We start from the raw sequence: 15,829 nt of genomic DNA on the forward strand, positions 1-15,829 counted from the left end.
TCATTGTTTGTCATGTTCCTGATTATCGGTGGCTCATATGTGTCAGTTTCCGACCATTTTATAATTTGTTCCATACAGCCGGCAGATACGACAGGCACTAGTGAGCCACCTGCTATGGCTGCATGGGCCAATTTTGAGTAGCTGTAAGTCACTGTAAGTCACTCATATTCTCCATATATGAGTGCAGATGTAACTTGCCGCAGATACTTTTTGTCAGTAGATAGATTTTTCCAAACTACTTATGGCATTTCTGGGATTGAATCTGATCGTGCAAAGCATTTATGTTCAACAACTGGAAAATCGGTGACACTGGGCAGTAATTTCCCAATATGCCCTGAAAAGGTGTTAGCCCCAGATGTGGGTCCATCTAGTTCAATGATGAGATGTTGTAGAGGCAGGAAGGAGGCAAATATTCCATTGCAATGGCCGGCCAATGTCTATTTAAATAAGATGGTTAATTCCTCCCGGGGCACCTATGTTTATGTTTGTCCCATCACAAGCTACTGCTGCAAGTTGACTCACACTAGGTATTTTTCTCTGAGAAATGAGATAAGAGAATTTGCAATAGATTTCACCTTGCTATCAACCGGTGTAACATGACCACCAATGTAATTTCCATCAGGCAATGAAACAATTGAAATATGCTCCTCTGTTAAATTTTATTAATTACACAAAATGTAAGCATTTAGTACAATTTATACCTAAGTAGTTAAGTATAATGTGATGTTTTGACGCAACACATAATATGAGTGGTGTTTTATTGTTTATTGTTTATGTTTACTTGTTTAGTACACCGTTTGCTTAATTGTTCCATATAATTTGTTCAAAACCATTGGTTTTTCATGTAAATTATCAACATGTTTTATCTTAAATAAATAAATATTGCAGAAAATAATAGTATGCCACTATTATTGCTCTACATAAAATCTAAAATTTATGTTTATTATTTCACAATTTAACATACTGGGAATAAATGAGTCAAATTCCTATGTTTTCATCACTCGTAGTGAGGCAAAATTTCAGTCTGTAGGAGCAGGGTCTAAATATTAACCGATTTGTCCCAAATTTGAAATTTGACTATGTTTATACCATACGCCTGATATAAGATCAAGGGAGGAAACATTTTCCAAAAAAAGTTTTTTATGACCTACCCTAGTGTGTAACTTGAATCATAGAGTTGGAAGAGACCACAAGGGCCATCCAGTCCAAGCCCCTGCCAAGCAGGAAACACCATCAAAGCATTCTTGACATATGCCTGTCAAGCCTCTGCTTAAAAACTTGGACATTCATAGATGTTCTCTAAACTGTCTGTTGTTTTGATATATATATGTGGTATGTTCCTGCCAGTTCAACAAATTGGGTCAGATGTGTTGCCCACTAATGGCAGGAGAGGAGGAATAGTCAGGAAAAGAGATTTAGGCCAGGGCTGGTGAAGCTGTGGCCCTCCAGATGTTGTGGACTCCAATTCCCATCATCCCTGACTATGGGATGGTGGGAGTTAGAACCTACTAACATCTGGAGGGCCGCAGGTTCAGCATCCTTTCATTAGTCCATGAGGTAAATTCTATACTACATGTTACAGAAAGGGACCACCGTTTGGGGCAGCAGGCTACCATGTCTTCTACGTATCAACCTGCCCCAAAGTGCACAGGGCAGGGGTGAGAAGCTGCTGTTGATTTATAGCTCTGATCATCCCTGACTGGAGGAATCATCCACATTGGCTGGAGAATTTAAATCCTGGAGGGTCAGAATTAGTGGAAGTGAGGGAGACAAAATAGAGGTTGTAGATAATACAATGGTGTAAAACAAGTATTGTTAGAAATTGATGATAAATTAATTAAGAAGAAGATTTGGTTAGAATATAAAAGGTTAAGATGTAAAAGATATAGAAACAAGGTAATATTAAAGTTATAACTAGAAAGTATATAAGATTTAGACTTTACTACTGAAGATATGTAAAGACTCGCAGAAGGAGGAGGAATGAGGAAGTCAATAGATTAGCAACTAGGGTTATAAGTTTGAATTTTTGTTTTTATATTTTTTGTATTGTTGTATTTTTTGAGTTTTGTATGTTTTTTTGGTTTTGTTTTGTTTTGTTTTTGTATTTTTTAAATGTTTTTTATTTGTTTGAAAAAAACCTTAATAAATATATTATTATTTTTTAAAAAAGAAATCCTGGAGGGTCACTTGTTCCTCGCCATTGCATTGGTCTGAAAACCAGGACCACCAGCACATCAGGTGTATATGTTATTTAATTGAGAGCCATGTTCACCTGACCTGACCCGCTCTGCTCAGAGGCATCACTTGAAATAAGTTTTTGCCCCTGTCAGAATTTATCAGCAAAGCGTCCGCATCATCTGAGTCAGCTCCTACATTTCTCACAGACCATTTCACATTGGGATTGTATCTCTTTCATTTGTCTTCTTGAAACACTGAGGATGTTTTGCTCTTCTGTGTTTGACAGTCAGACAGAATTGTCTGTGCCAGGGTTTCACAAAACCAATGTCCATTTATCTGTTGTGGGTGGGGGAGAAAGCTGTCTTCGATTCATTTGTGTTGTGGACAAAAGCCATCAATTGACACCCCATGAAACCTTTAAAGATCAGTGAACATTTTGTGCGTCTTTTCTTTTTTTCTGAACTGTAGTAGTTCATACATATGTACAGGGTGAGTCTTTTTAAAGAGGCCTCATGGAACAGGTGTACTCTGTATCCACGGGGCCCTCTTTTAAAGGACTCATCCTGTATTTATCACTTGATGACTGCAGTGGTGACTGGTGTCCATTGGGACTGGTGGGGATCAAAAGCAGAGCCCTCCCCAACAGTATGTGGTGTCTAAGCCAATGGCAGGCACAGTCCATTAATGGTGGATTTGCCTCCATCCTCCTCTCTGCTGAGTTGGGCAAGGGCAACAGTGAAACTAGAGAGGAGGAAGCTGACAGCCAGGATCACCTCTGGACTGCTTGGAAGTAAGAAGGCAGGTGAGGAGAGCACAGACTAGCAAGTCCACGACTCCAGTGGAATTCAGTCCCAGCTCTTTAGAGAATTTGGCCCCAACAATGAAGAGAGTGGATCAATGGTGGAGAGGGCTGACTGTAGACAGCAGGTCTCATGCTTTAGATGCATTCCTCTGGATATTCATTTAGCTGTTTGATGGGTTGAACATTGAGGCCATATAACTGCAATCCTATGCCTATTTACCAGGGATTAAATCTCGTGGTGCCATCAAGGCAGGTGTTTGGAAGAGAGGTCCAGTGAAAATTCAGCAGAATGGGCATGGGGATGGTGGAAGCAAAGACAGTATGACTGCCTTGCCACATTTTGAAGTGATTGTCACCTCAATGGTCTAAGCTCCCACGTTGAGTCCTGAGCCTTGAGCTACTGAGCTGCACTGCTGAATAATCCCCACTAAACTCAGTAGGGCAGATGTGGGGGATCTCAGACCCAGGGGCCACATGTGGCCCTCCAAGCCTCTCCATCTGGTCTTGGGACTCTATTCATGTCACACACCCTCCCTCGTCAGCCCCCCCCCCCGGTGCAGGTCACATCCTTCATCTGTCCTTGTTCTCATCCTCCTTAAGTGTTTTTGCCTGGCCTTGAACTCTGATCATGCACCTTGCTTGTCTGGATAGAGGTTAGAGAGGAGTGAGAGTTGAAACTAGCCTACTGTACAAAGGTGACATTTACATTTGGTGTTCCATGTACTTTGGCCTCTGGCGCTATCCATCGCTGGCCTGTGGCTCATGAAAGGTTGTCCAGTAGGGAATGTGGCCCCCAGGCTGAAAAAGATTCCCTTTTGATGGGGCTTGCTTCCGAGGAGACATGTACATGAATGCTCTGTAGATATCAATTTCTTTCCACAGATGGATAGATGTAGATATATGTGTTTTGCCCTTGTCATCTCAAATTATTCCATCCTGAGGAGGGGGAAAGATCTAGCCAAGGAACTCCAGGAGAGAGAGGGAAATTCCCACAGCAAATACATGCAAGCATGCAGTGCCAAATGAAGTTATATCTTACAAGTGCCAAGGAGGAGGCTAGCAACTAGAGACAAAGTCTTAAAATTGAGGGGAAGCAACAGCCCAGCCCCCAGCCCTTCACTTAGCTTGCCTTGACTGTTAACTCTGGTTCTTACAAATTGCTTGCATCCTCTAGTCGTCACAAACTGAGTTTAGGCTAAAATGAAATTGCAGCACTTCAGTTGATTTTTCTGAAGGCAGAGTTCATTCTAGAATCTGATTTTTCTTCATCCAGAAAGCTTCTGTTGATGTCTGAAACTTGCAACCATGATTTTGTAGAGGCAGCATAGTACAATAGATAGAATGCCAGAATAGTTGTGAGATCTGGCAGTTATCAGGCCCAGTTTGGACATATAATGAGTTTTCGATTTCATTAGGGCAACACCAGCAACACCAGGGCAAATCCTACATTGGCTCCCAGTACGTTTCCGAGCAGAATTCAAAGTGTTGGTGCTGACCTTTAAAGACCTAAATGGCCTCGGCCCAGTATACCTGAAGGAGCGTCTCCACCCCCATCATTCTGCCCGGACACTGGGGTCCAGTGCCGAGGGCCTTCTGGCGGTTCCCTCGCTGCGAGAAGCCAAGTTCCAGGGAACCAGGCAGAGGGCCTTCTCAGTAGTGGCACCCGCCCTGTGGAACGCCCTCCCACCAGATGTCAAAGAGACTTTTAGGATACATCCGAAGGCAGCCGTGTTTAGGGAAGCTTTTAATGTTTAATAAATTATTGTATTTTAATGTTTTGTTGGAAGCCGCCCAGAGTGGCTGTGGAAACCCAGCCAGATGGGTGGGGTATAAATAATAAATAATAATTATTATTATTATAGTATGATGATGATGATGATGATGATGATGATGATGATGATTACCTGACTCTGGATACCTGTAAACCAGGCTTTGACTACAGGAATAGGGAACCTCTATCCCATGTGCCTAATTAGGTCCACCAGGCTTCCCCATTTGACCCTCTCAGGCCATCAAATATGATGTAAGGTGTGAGGAAGGTAAACATCTAACACATCCTAAAGGGTATTTGCAGGCAGGGCCGGCGCTTCCACTTAGGCAAACTAGGCCATTGCCTAGAGCGCTGAAGCGGAGGGGGCGCTGAACAGCCCGCCCGCCACCGCCCGGTGCTGCCTGCAGGGCCGTCTCTGGGCCCGGGCTGGGGAAGGAGGACGACGTGGGAGGTGATCCTCCTCTGAGGCCGCTGCTGCTCAGCGGGAAGGAAGGGGCGGCGCCCACAGGTGACTGTTCAGCCACTGTGAGAACAGGAGATTCCTGCAGCCAATCAGAAGCTGTGGGTGCCTCTGAGCGCCGCCCCTTCCAGCACGGCTTCTGATTGGCTACAGGAATCTCCTGTTCTCACAGTGGCTGAACAGTCACCTGTGGGAAACACGCAAGCAGGATTCGAACGCAAGAGCCTCTATCCCCTCCTGTGGTTTCCAGCAACTGGTATTCAGGAGCATTGCTGTACATGGCTGGTAGCCATCAAAAGCCCCATGGGCATAGCCAAGCAGGGCAGGGGAGCAGCTGCCCTAAATCAAGTAAATAAATAAAAATAACTGAGGTTCTGTTCCTTCCCACCCACCAAACATAAAGCCTCCTCTGCTCCTTTCATGTTTGTATACTAGGCTAGTTACGTTCACACTCCAGGGGTAATTGCGCAAGAAGTATCACAGGCTCCAAGGACACATTGCAGCAAGGCAACAACGCTCAATGAGGGTGCAAGGCAGAACTGGGGAGGGATGTAGCTGAAATATGATTGGGGGGGAGCGCCAGAAGGTGATCTCACCTAGGGCGCAAAAAACCCTAGCACCGGCCCTGTTTGCAGGTACCACCAACTAGCTGATGGGTGGTGTCTTCAAAGCCCTTTCCAATGTGGTGTACAAAATAGCACTTTGAGAGGGGGCTTCTGAAGATCTCTGCAGGCAACAATGTCACCTGACATCATTGTGACATCCAGTGAATGACAGGCGGGTGACTGCATCTGCATCTAGCTGTCAGACGGGGGAATAACAATCTCCCCTGCTGGGCTAAAAGGAGTTTCCCATCCCTGTGTTACTATCTGAAAACTGTTTCTTGATTATGGTGGTAGTGAGGATCACCAGGGTCTCAGTTCTCCACAAGCCTTGCATCTCAGCCCTGCCAGAGCAAGGCATAAATAAATGATGTCTCACCAGAAAGACATAATCAGGCGGCTGTGACTTGGTTAATTTACTCTTTTAAATAACTACTGTAATAAAACCGACAATTAAAAACAAAGAGAGGGAGAGAGGGAGAACACTGAAATTACAATGCAGCTATAACTGTAACTGCCTTGTTACCATGTTACATCAGAAAAGAACACACACACAGTGTCCTAAGGCAGTGTCTTAAAGACAGATTTATAATCACATAAGCCAGGGTTGGCAATATTTTGTCCCTGGAGGCCCTATGTATCACTGGCTGGGCATTTGGAGGCCACATGAGAGTACACACAGCTGGTGGTGTTTGGAGCATGTCACTTGACAGGTATTCCTCTCTATCAAGGGTGAAGCATGAGGAAAGGCCACCTCCATGCAACCGAAAAGGGAAGGAATGGAACATGAAGGCAACAGGCTTAGTCCATCATTTCTTCCTGCCTCAAGCCAATCCAACACTGTGGGGGTGCAGCTCAGTGAGTCCAGCCCTTAGGGACTTAGTCAGCTTTGAGTCCTGGGGAAACTCAAGTGTAGGAAAGGAGGTTAAGGTCATAGGACCCATTCACATCAAAACAATGAAAAGGTAAACAACCATGAAGAGCAAATATTTAAATGAATATGCACTAACAACCTTCACATATACAAAGAGATTCAAAAATATGTACAAAATGTCATGCTCGAAGTCTTAAAGGTCCAGTGTAAAGTGCAATAATCAAGTCCGATAATCAAGTCCGATAATAAAGTGCTACGTCTTCCGACGGGCAGCTAGCTTGTTCCCCATTTCACAGGAATAGTTTCCTCAGGGGGCAGACTCCTTCTTAGGTAATAAATTTGTATAAATTTATATGATGCACCATAAATACTTATACATTCTGGGCGGGCGCCCAGGAGAAGGCCGTGATTCTTCTGAGGACTGCGACGGAAATGGTAGGCAGAGGGGTAGGGTGGGGTGGGGAGAGCATGTGTGTGTGTGTGCATCAAGTCTCTGTGTCCAATCCCTGTGTCCGTGGGGCACATGCGCAGTAGCAGGGACACAGGGACTAGACGCAGAGACACTTGCACTTTATTATATAGGATGTGCTAGAACAGACCTAAGAATTGAGCATATGTGAAAGAGACACAAAACATAAGGAGATTTGCCACTGCTGGGTGATCCAAAGTGAATCTAGGCCCCAGTTTGATAATTGCTATCTGCCTTTAAGAAACTGAAACTTTGGAGAGAAAAAATAGATACTGTACCTTCCCTGAGAATTCCTGTTGAGGTGTCTAACTTAACTATAGCCTCTCTCTGAAGCTTTAAAGCCCTTAAACTGTTGCTATCACCTGTGGAGGAAAATGCTGTTTTGCTTTCAGTGTCTGCGGAGAGAGACTTCCACATCGGATGAATACTAAGCAGAAATCTGACTTTTTCAAAAGAACAAAGATATGGGAAGGGGGAAGGAGGGAGAGAACCTGAGTTTGAAAGGGGATTTATTTCTAGAGCAATCCGCTTAGGTGTTTTATTGCGTACACGCTAAAGAGTTTAGGAGAAACAGTTAACTCAAATTAAAAACAAAATGAAAGGAGAGGGAGAAAGGGAGGCAAAGCAAACCATTAGCTAAGGCAATGATAGCTGAAGGCAAGTGAATTACAAGCAGCCCTTTTCATCTGCTGGGAGTATTGCAAGAGAGCTATGGAACCACAGGAAGGAGAAGCAAAATAATGATGTTCCATAGTTTTGGGGTGGAAATGCTTCACTTTGTACCTGAGGTAGTGTGTGTGTTGCTCTAGGACCCAAAAATAAGCAGGATGGTGTACCGGTGTCTGGAGATCAAGGGTCCATTAAAGGTACAGAAAAGCAAAGAGGGGAAAAAAATGTTGGCAAGTCTAGTCCTGTCTATATTCCTACATTGGCCACAGTGGGGAGTTTGGTGCAGAATTTCAGAACGGAGGTGAAATGGGCTGGTCTGCTTTGGGGGATGACACTTTTCACTGATTCCAATTAAATTCTACTCAGGGTAGACCTATTTGAATTATTTGTTTGTTATTATACATAGCTTGCAACCATTTTACATCTTTATCGTATGACTTTTGGGTTTGCTAACATTTTATGGTGATTTGTATTCCTACGTATAGTTAAGGTGATTTGATTAACTTTCTCTGAGAGTTTTAATTTTATATCTAAGACATTTATTAATTTAATGCAAATTAGTAGGGAAGAAGAGTAGGTGCTTGCAAAAAAGGGGGGGAAGTTTAGGGGGTATGCTATCTACCATCAAAGAACTTGCCGTATCATTTTGCTACTCTTTTCTCATAGACATGGCCCATTGCCAATCCCAGCCCCTGTGAATTCCAATCAAATGTTCAAATAATTAAAGCAGAGGGTGTGGAATCACAGGCTCTAGCATCGAACGAGGCTGTCCAAGTTTCTCTATCTGACCCTCAGGACTCTCTTCATGCTACAGACCCTCCCCAGACATAATTTCTCACTGGTTCTGTTTTGAGAGCTTTTGCCTGGCTGGAATGTGTCTTTCAAATCTGATCATGTCTCTTGCTTGCCTGGATGGAGAATAAGGAGCAGTATGTGAGTGTGTGCCGAAGCTACAGTGGTGCCTCGCTTAACGAATGCCCTGCTTAACGAAATTTCCGCTTAATGAAAGTTTTTTTCTAGTGGAGGTTGCCTCGCTAGACGAATTCATTTTATGAAAAATTCGTCTAGCGAATCGCGGTTTCCCATAGGAATGCATTGAAATTCAATTAATGTGTTCCTATGGGCAAAAAAAAATTCAAAAAAAAATTCAATGCATTCCTATGGGATTCGCTAGACGAATTTTTCGTTATAAGAAAAGACCCGTGGAACGAATTAAATTCGTCTAGCGAGGCACCACTGTACTCTACTGTCCAAAGGTCAGATTTCCACGCGTTGCTCCACCCACTTTCATCTCTGGTCCTGCCAGGGTGCATGGCTGGAAAATGTTCCTGATTCCTGATGTGAACTTTCACCTTGGCCATACTATGTTTGCCAATCTATTTAATTGAATGCCTTTTCTGCTTTTCTTCTCTCAACCCCACCGCCACCCCCCACCCCTGCCATTATTCCAGAAATAATAACAATATGTTCAGCGAGGTGGTGCGGCTGAACTTTGAAATAGCCAGCTTCAGCAGTCTTTCCGGAACACAGCCTATCACCTGGCAGGTGGAATATCCTCGAAAGGGGACAACAGACCCAGCCCTCTCTGAAATCTTCATTTGCCAGAAGGATCTTGTCGGGATTGTTCCATTGGCGATGGTAAGAGAGTTCACGTAGACAGATGTAGTCCTTTTCAAAATTTACTTTTATTGCCATTTATTAATTCTGAGGGTTCTTTCACGGTGAGTGCTGCAACTTAATAATTTGTTTTATTCTGCCTACGGTATCTTGCAAGCAGCTCAGGGTCCATGGCTCCCCACTACCACCATGTTATCCTGACAATAAATGGTTTTAAAATGAAACATTTGAGAAAAAGAGGATTAAGATATTGTGGCTTTCTTTCTGATTTCTCCCCCAGTCAGAATCCAGTCTGCATTTTATGGTATGTCTATGACAGGGATGGAGAACTTGTTCTGAAGAAAAGTGCTGAAGGAAAGGCAAAGTTTCCCACATCCTCCCTTCCTTCCCCTTCCCTAACTTCTACCTGTTGCACTGATGTTCAGATAAATCCCCATGCCCAGCCATGCTCTCTGCTGCTTGCTCCTTCAATGAGTGAGCAAGAGGACTGATGGGCTGTCTAAGCTACTTGCTCTCTCTTGAAGAGGCCCACAGAGACACGGGGTGGGTGCTAGGACCTCTTGCGGGACTCCTGTCTCCCACTTGGTGGCCAGGAGGCAGCAGCTCTGAGGCACCTTTGGCATTGCATCTGGGGCTGGAGGGGGTAGAACTCCTGCCCGACAGAGCCCAAACTTTTCCCAGCCCGTGCCAGTCCTTCCCCAGGGCTTCCCTCCTGGCATGTGTCCTCGGGCGAGGCACGCACCCAGCAGCAGGAGCATGGAGACGAGAGCCGCCGGCATGCCCAGAACCTGCCAGTGCCCACCCTCACCCTGGCAGCAGCATGAGCCCCTCACACTGCACAGCCCAGGAGAGGTGGTCAGGGAAGTGCTGTGTTTTGTGTCTGTACCTTCTTTCCATCACCATCCTACTATGCCTGCTGCAGCCACGGCTCCAGCACTCCTGGGACACCACCAAGCCCGCCAAAGCGCACAAGCTGCCACTCCTACTGGGAGCTTGCAGAGCTGAAAGGGTGAACAAGAGGACCAGCAGGTGGCAGGTGATCTACCTGAAGAGCGGATACCGCAGGGGTGCAGCAGAGTCCAACTGTTGGCTCCAGGGAGCACCTCATGCAATGTCCACAAAATTAGGGGGTGCAATGCTTGCCTTGCTCTGGGTGCTGGCAACCCACGCTAGGTCACTGCATCTGCTCATGTGTCAGTGCACTGGGAAGACGTTGCAAGTACTACATAGCCATTCAGCTCTGACTACACAGTGACACCACTGGGGGTGAGCAAAGTCAGGTGCCGTTGTGAACAAACAGGCAAAACAGAAAATTCTAGGCACAAACAGCAGGGAGTGGTTGAAAAAGAAAAGTCGGGGTGATTTTGATGGGAGGGAAAGTTTGTGGAATAACTGTGTATAGCTTTGACTCAGTCCCAGTTACGTGTTTCTCCTAAAATAAGACACGTCTTATATTAATTTTTCCTCCAAAAAAAAACACACCACGGCTTATTTTCAGGGGATGTCTTATTTTTTTATTACCTAAGTAGGGTACAGCATTATTAAGTATGGTACAGGGCTTTCTTGCGCCACCCGCTGAGCCTGCTGCCGGGTCCCAGGGCTTCACGTGGCATGGCTGAGGCTGCTGCTGGCTGCTGCGGCTTCGCACGTCGCCTGCTGCTGGGTCCCGGGCTTCACGCCGCCGGCTGAGGCTGCTGCCAGGTCCTGCAGCTTCGCGCGATGCGGCGCGTCTGAAGCTCCTGCCGGCTCCTGCGGCTTTGCGCGCCGCCCGTCGCCAGGTCCCGGGCTTCACGCAGCCGGCTGAGGCTGCTGCCGGGTCCTGCGGCTTCGCGCGATGCGATGCGGCACAGCTGAAGCTCCTGCCGGGTCCCAGGCTTCACGCAGCCGGCTGAGGCTGCTGCCAGCTGCTGCCGGGTCCTGCGGCTTCGCCCGCCGCCCGCCGCTGGGTCCCGGGCTTCACGCAGCCGGCTGAGGCTGCTGCCGGGTCCTGCGGCTTCGCGTGCCACCTGCTGCCAGGTCCTGCGGCTTCACGTGATGCGATGCGGCGCGGCGCGGCTGAAGCTGCTGCCGGCTCCTGCCAGGTCCTGCGGCTCTGCGCGCCGCCCGCTGAGCCTGCTGCCAGGTCCTCCCGGGTCCTGCGGCTTCGCACAGCGCGCGCCAAAGCTCCTGCTGGGGCTTCGCATGGCACGCGTTGAGGCTCTTGCCGGGTCCCAGGGCTTCACCTCTCTCTGGGTCCTGCTGGGTCAGGGCTTCGCGCTGCACCGACAGGCATCGTCCTTTCCCTCTTTCTACCTCTTTCTAACGGAAGCGCCATCCAGACCTGCTCCCAACACTACCCGGTATGGCTTATTTTCGGGGTATGTCTTATATTTATTCTACTCGTGAAAAGCCTGCCATGGCTTATTTTTAAGGCCCGTCTTATTTTAGGAGAAACACGGTAGATTACAGAAAGAAAAGCAGTTCAGACTACTTGATGTTAATGGGCAGCTCAGGATGGAACCTTCTCTTGGTGGAAGTCAGTTGCAATTTATAGTACTTGGTCCCAAAAAGAGAGAGGAGGGGATAAAAATCAGACAGCAGCCTGATACATGGAAACCTACTAAAATGTGCTTTGAAGCACCTTCTTAGTGCTGAGTGCATCTGTTTCTCTGCCATGCCTGGTGATAAGGCATGGCGGGAGCTCTAATGTGTCGTACTGATAAAATCCAGGTGTATAATGTGCCAATGGTTTTTTAAAAAAATGCCTTTGCTAGCAGGATATGACTAGATAAAGGAAAGCTCCCTGCTTTCTCTTTAGCTTTGCAGTTCCAGCCGGGCTCTTTTAAAAAAGTTTCTTCTTCATTTGAGCGTTAATCTCCTGCTGAGCTGATTACCTGGCAATATCCTTGTTCAGAATCACAGAGAGAGTGAGACAGAGGGAGAAAGATAGAGTCAAAGGGAAAGTTTGATGCAGCCATCTGCTAAGAAGTCAGAATTGCTCTGTGCATTCAGGCAAGCTAAGTGCTGCCAACTCCATATTAAAAAATTTAGGTCCCTTATATTATGTACCAAGTTTCCCCCTCAAAGTTAGATTTTGGAAATTTAGAACAGAGCGGGGCCTGTGGGAGACCCGGCCTGCTGATGCAGTAGAATGAAATAGTGGAACAGTTGAGTACAGGTGGACGGTCAATTTGCCTTCTCTCAGTTTCTCATTTTTCCACTCAGTTCCCTACATTTCTGTAGCAATTTCTGATTATTATTTTTAAGTCTTCATGTAAATTCATGACTATCTTCGTGTGAAAGCATTTTTATGAATTATTTTTTACCAATGTATGCATTTTTATGTACACGCTTCCCCTAATATATGCATTTTTCTACAAATCATTGGGTTAAAGAACTGCATGGCAAAATTAGGAGAAGTGTGAGTTTTGAAGATGAATTTTGTTATGGTTTGATATTGCTTTGAGAAGAGTGAATTGGGTCAATTCTCATTAAGGTGAATGAGACTGCATCTCGGTGTGGGTGGGGACACTCTTTTTGAATGCCTGGATGTGGCCCTCCATGCCTCTCTCCTTGGCCCTTGGAACTCTCCCTAGGCCATTCCCCCCCCCTCCCCGGCCTTGAATTGCAACCTGAGCACTTTTGCCAGGCTGGAATGTATCCTTGAATGCCTCCTGCTTGCCTGTATGGAGGATGGAGACAGTTGTGTGAGTGTGTGTAAAAACTAGCCTACTGCACCTAAGTAAAAATTACACCCATTGCTCTGCCCACTTTTGCCTCTGGCCTCACTCATCACTGGCATGTGCCCCTCAAAACATTGCTCAGAAGGGAATCCAGCCCTCAGGCTGGAAACTGATCACACCTCACTGATGTAAACAGTAGCAGCTCTCAGCAGTCCTGAAAATTCCTCACCTTTTCAGCCTCCAGCTTCCCAGTGCTGTCCCTGTTGCAGGCTCGCTCAGACATCTCAGCTGTCACAGTTGTTCCTTGCATCCTGGGGAGAAAGGCTCCCTCTCCTTATCCCCCCTTCCTTCTGATCTGGCAGGCAAAGGCAGCAACTGTGGGCCCATATGGTGGCTGCGGCACTTGGCAGCCGCCAGATCGAAAAGCATCGCTCCGTGATGTCGCTCACAAGCAAACAGCATCTGCGGCGGGAACAGGCTGGCTCATCTCGAGGCTGGCCGATTCTGAAGTTTCTCCAGCATCTACTGTTCATGCTGCTACAGCAGCTGCAAAGTTGCCCGTGGGGGCTCTGTTGACTGGGCTGGCTTATGGTATCACTGTCTTTTCCGCTACATACTCAGGCTTAAGTATCATTTTTACCTCTCGGTCATCAAGCTGTGGCTTAGAAGAAATATTGCAAAAAGCCTCCTGGAGGACAGTCAAAACAAGCTCATGGCACCATGGAAAGAACGTAGACTGTTTGCTGGGGTTTCAGTGTGAAATACAAAAGACAAAACCATATATACGTAATAAGCACTTTTTTTTAAAAAAAAGACTATTTGTCAACTCCTCCTCATCACAGGTAGGTAGCCGTGTTGGTCTGAGTCGAAGCAAAATAAAAAAATTCCTTCAGTAGCACCTTAAAGACCAACTAAGTTTATATTTTGGTATGAGCTTTCGTGTGCATGCACACTTCTTCAGATCAGTGTCTGAAGCTCCTCATCAGTGTCTGAGCTTCAGTGATGTCACAGATTGTGCACGATTATTCCAACTTCCAGGAAGAGAACAGGCAGTTGTGAAAAATAAGCCAATGTCTATGGGTTGCGAAAGATTTTGCGGCTGGAGAGGAAAGGAGGGAGTATAGCTGAGTGCTATATGAGTCCATGTTTTGCATGTAGAAGGTCGCACATTCAATCCCTGGTGGCTGCAGCTAAAAGGACCCTAGGGAAGAGGATTGCCAGAGACCTTGGAAGGCCAGCCCAGTCCAGGAAAAGACTGCCTCTTCCCTCTCTCCTACCCATGCCTCGAGGTTGTGTTGTGACAACCTAGCAACAGAGGGATGCATCACTTTGATGGTTCTGAAGACCCTTTCTCAAAGTATTTGTGAAAAGGGTGAGCAGTTTCATAACCTGCGGGTGGAGAGTCTGTTTTTCTTTTGGATCACTTGCTGTGCAGAATGAGACCTTCCTCATACAATTTTCTAGTAACAATTGTGGAAAGGGCCACATTTCATGGAATTATAGAGTCTGAGGACCAAGATGCTGCTGACAGGCAGACATGCATGCATGAGATACATCTAAGGATGCTCAGACCTAATGGGAAGGCAACCATCCAAACTATCCTTGCCCCCCTCCATGCCGCTTCCAGTAAGTGGCATTCAAGGTCTCTCTCTCTCTCTCTCTCTCTTTCTCTCTCTATATATCTATATTTGTCCGCAGACAGCTTCCGGGTTATGTGGCCAGCATGACTAAGCCGCTTCTGGCGAACCAGAGCAGCACACGGAAACACCGTTTACCTTCCCACCGGAGCGGTACCTATTTATCTACTTGCACTTTGATGTGCTTTAGAACTGCTAGGTGGGCAGAAGCTGGGACCGAGCAACGAGAGCTCACCCCGTCGCAGGGATTCAAACCGCCGACATTCTGATCAGCAAGCCCTAGACTCTGTGGTTTAACCCACAGCGCCACCTGGGTCCCTTGTGAGGTAGGCTAGGCTTACAGTAACTGGTCCAAGATCACCCAGTGAGCTTCATGCCTGAAGCAGGAATTTCAGCCTGGCTGTCTCCATTCCTCTGACATACTATCCACTGCATTACACAAAATTTCAAGTAGTGAGACTGACACTGATGTTTGTACACTGCTACAGCCTTCCCCAAACTGGTGCCCTGAAGCCGTCGCTGAACTCCTGTGCCCACCATCCCTGACCATTGACCCTGATGGCCGGGGCTGATGGGAGTTGGAGCCCCAACGACATCTAGAGCAGTGCTCTTCACCGTTCGATCCCCAAGTGATGTTGGATTACAACCCCCATCAACCATGGCCATTCTCCGTGTTGGTTGCGGCTGCTGGGAGTTTAAGCCAAGCAACATCTGAAAAACCAAGATTGAAGAACCCAGCGCTAGAGTGAAGTTTGAGGAAGGCTTCACTAATACATGGCAATTACATCATCACCATGCAAGAACGGCAAATGACCCAGTCAGGAGAGTGGATCATTTTTCTGTGCTTACAGAGGAAGTCCTGGGTACTGATTGATTGATTGATTGATTGATTGACTGGTTGGTTGGTTGGTTGGTTGGTTGACTTCACTTGTATCCCACCTTTCCTTCAAACTGAGCCCAGGGCAGCAAAAACGCAATCAATAAAACAATAAAAACTTACCGTATTTAAAAGATAGCTCAGTCAGTAGAGCATAAGACTGTTAATCTCGGGGTCATGGGTTTGAGCCCTATGTTGGATGAAAGATTCC

General features: G+C 46.4%; 1 protein-coding gene across 1 annotated transcript in view; it reads left to right on the forward strand.

The window, feature by feature from the left end:
• The window catches only part of LOC118075944 (transmembrane protein 132C), a 270,224-nt gene that overhangs the window by 186,541 nt on the left and 67,854 nt on the right, over positions 1-15,829 (forward strand). The window contains exon 4 of the mRNA XM_035098371.3: positions 9,277-9,463. Coding sequence (XP_034954262.3) covers positions 9,277-9,463 — 187 coding nt within the window. The remainder of the gene's footprint in view (positions 1-9,276; positions 9,464-15,829) is intronic.

Source organism: Zootoca vivipara, chromosome 16 (genome assembly GCF_965207765.1).
Source record: "Zootoca vivipara chromosome 16, rZooViv2.hap1.1, whole genome shotgun sequence".
NCBI lineage: Eukaryota > Metazoa > Chordata > Lepidosauria > Squamata > Lacertidae > Zootoca > Zootoca vivipara.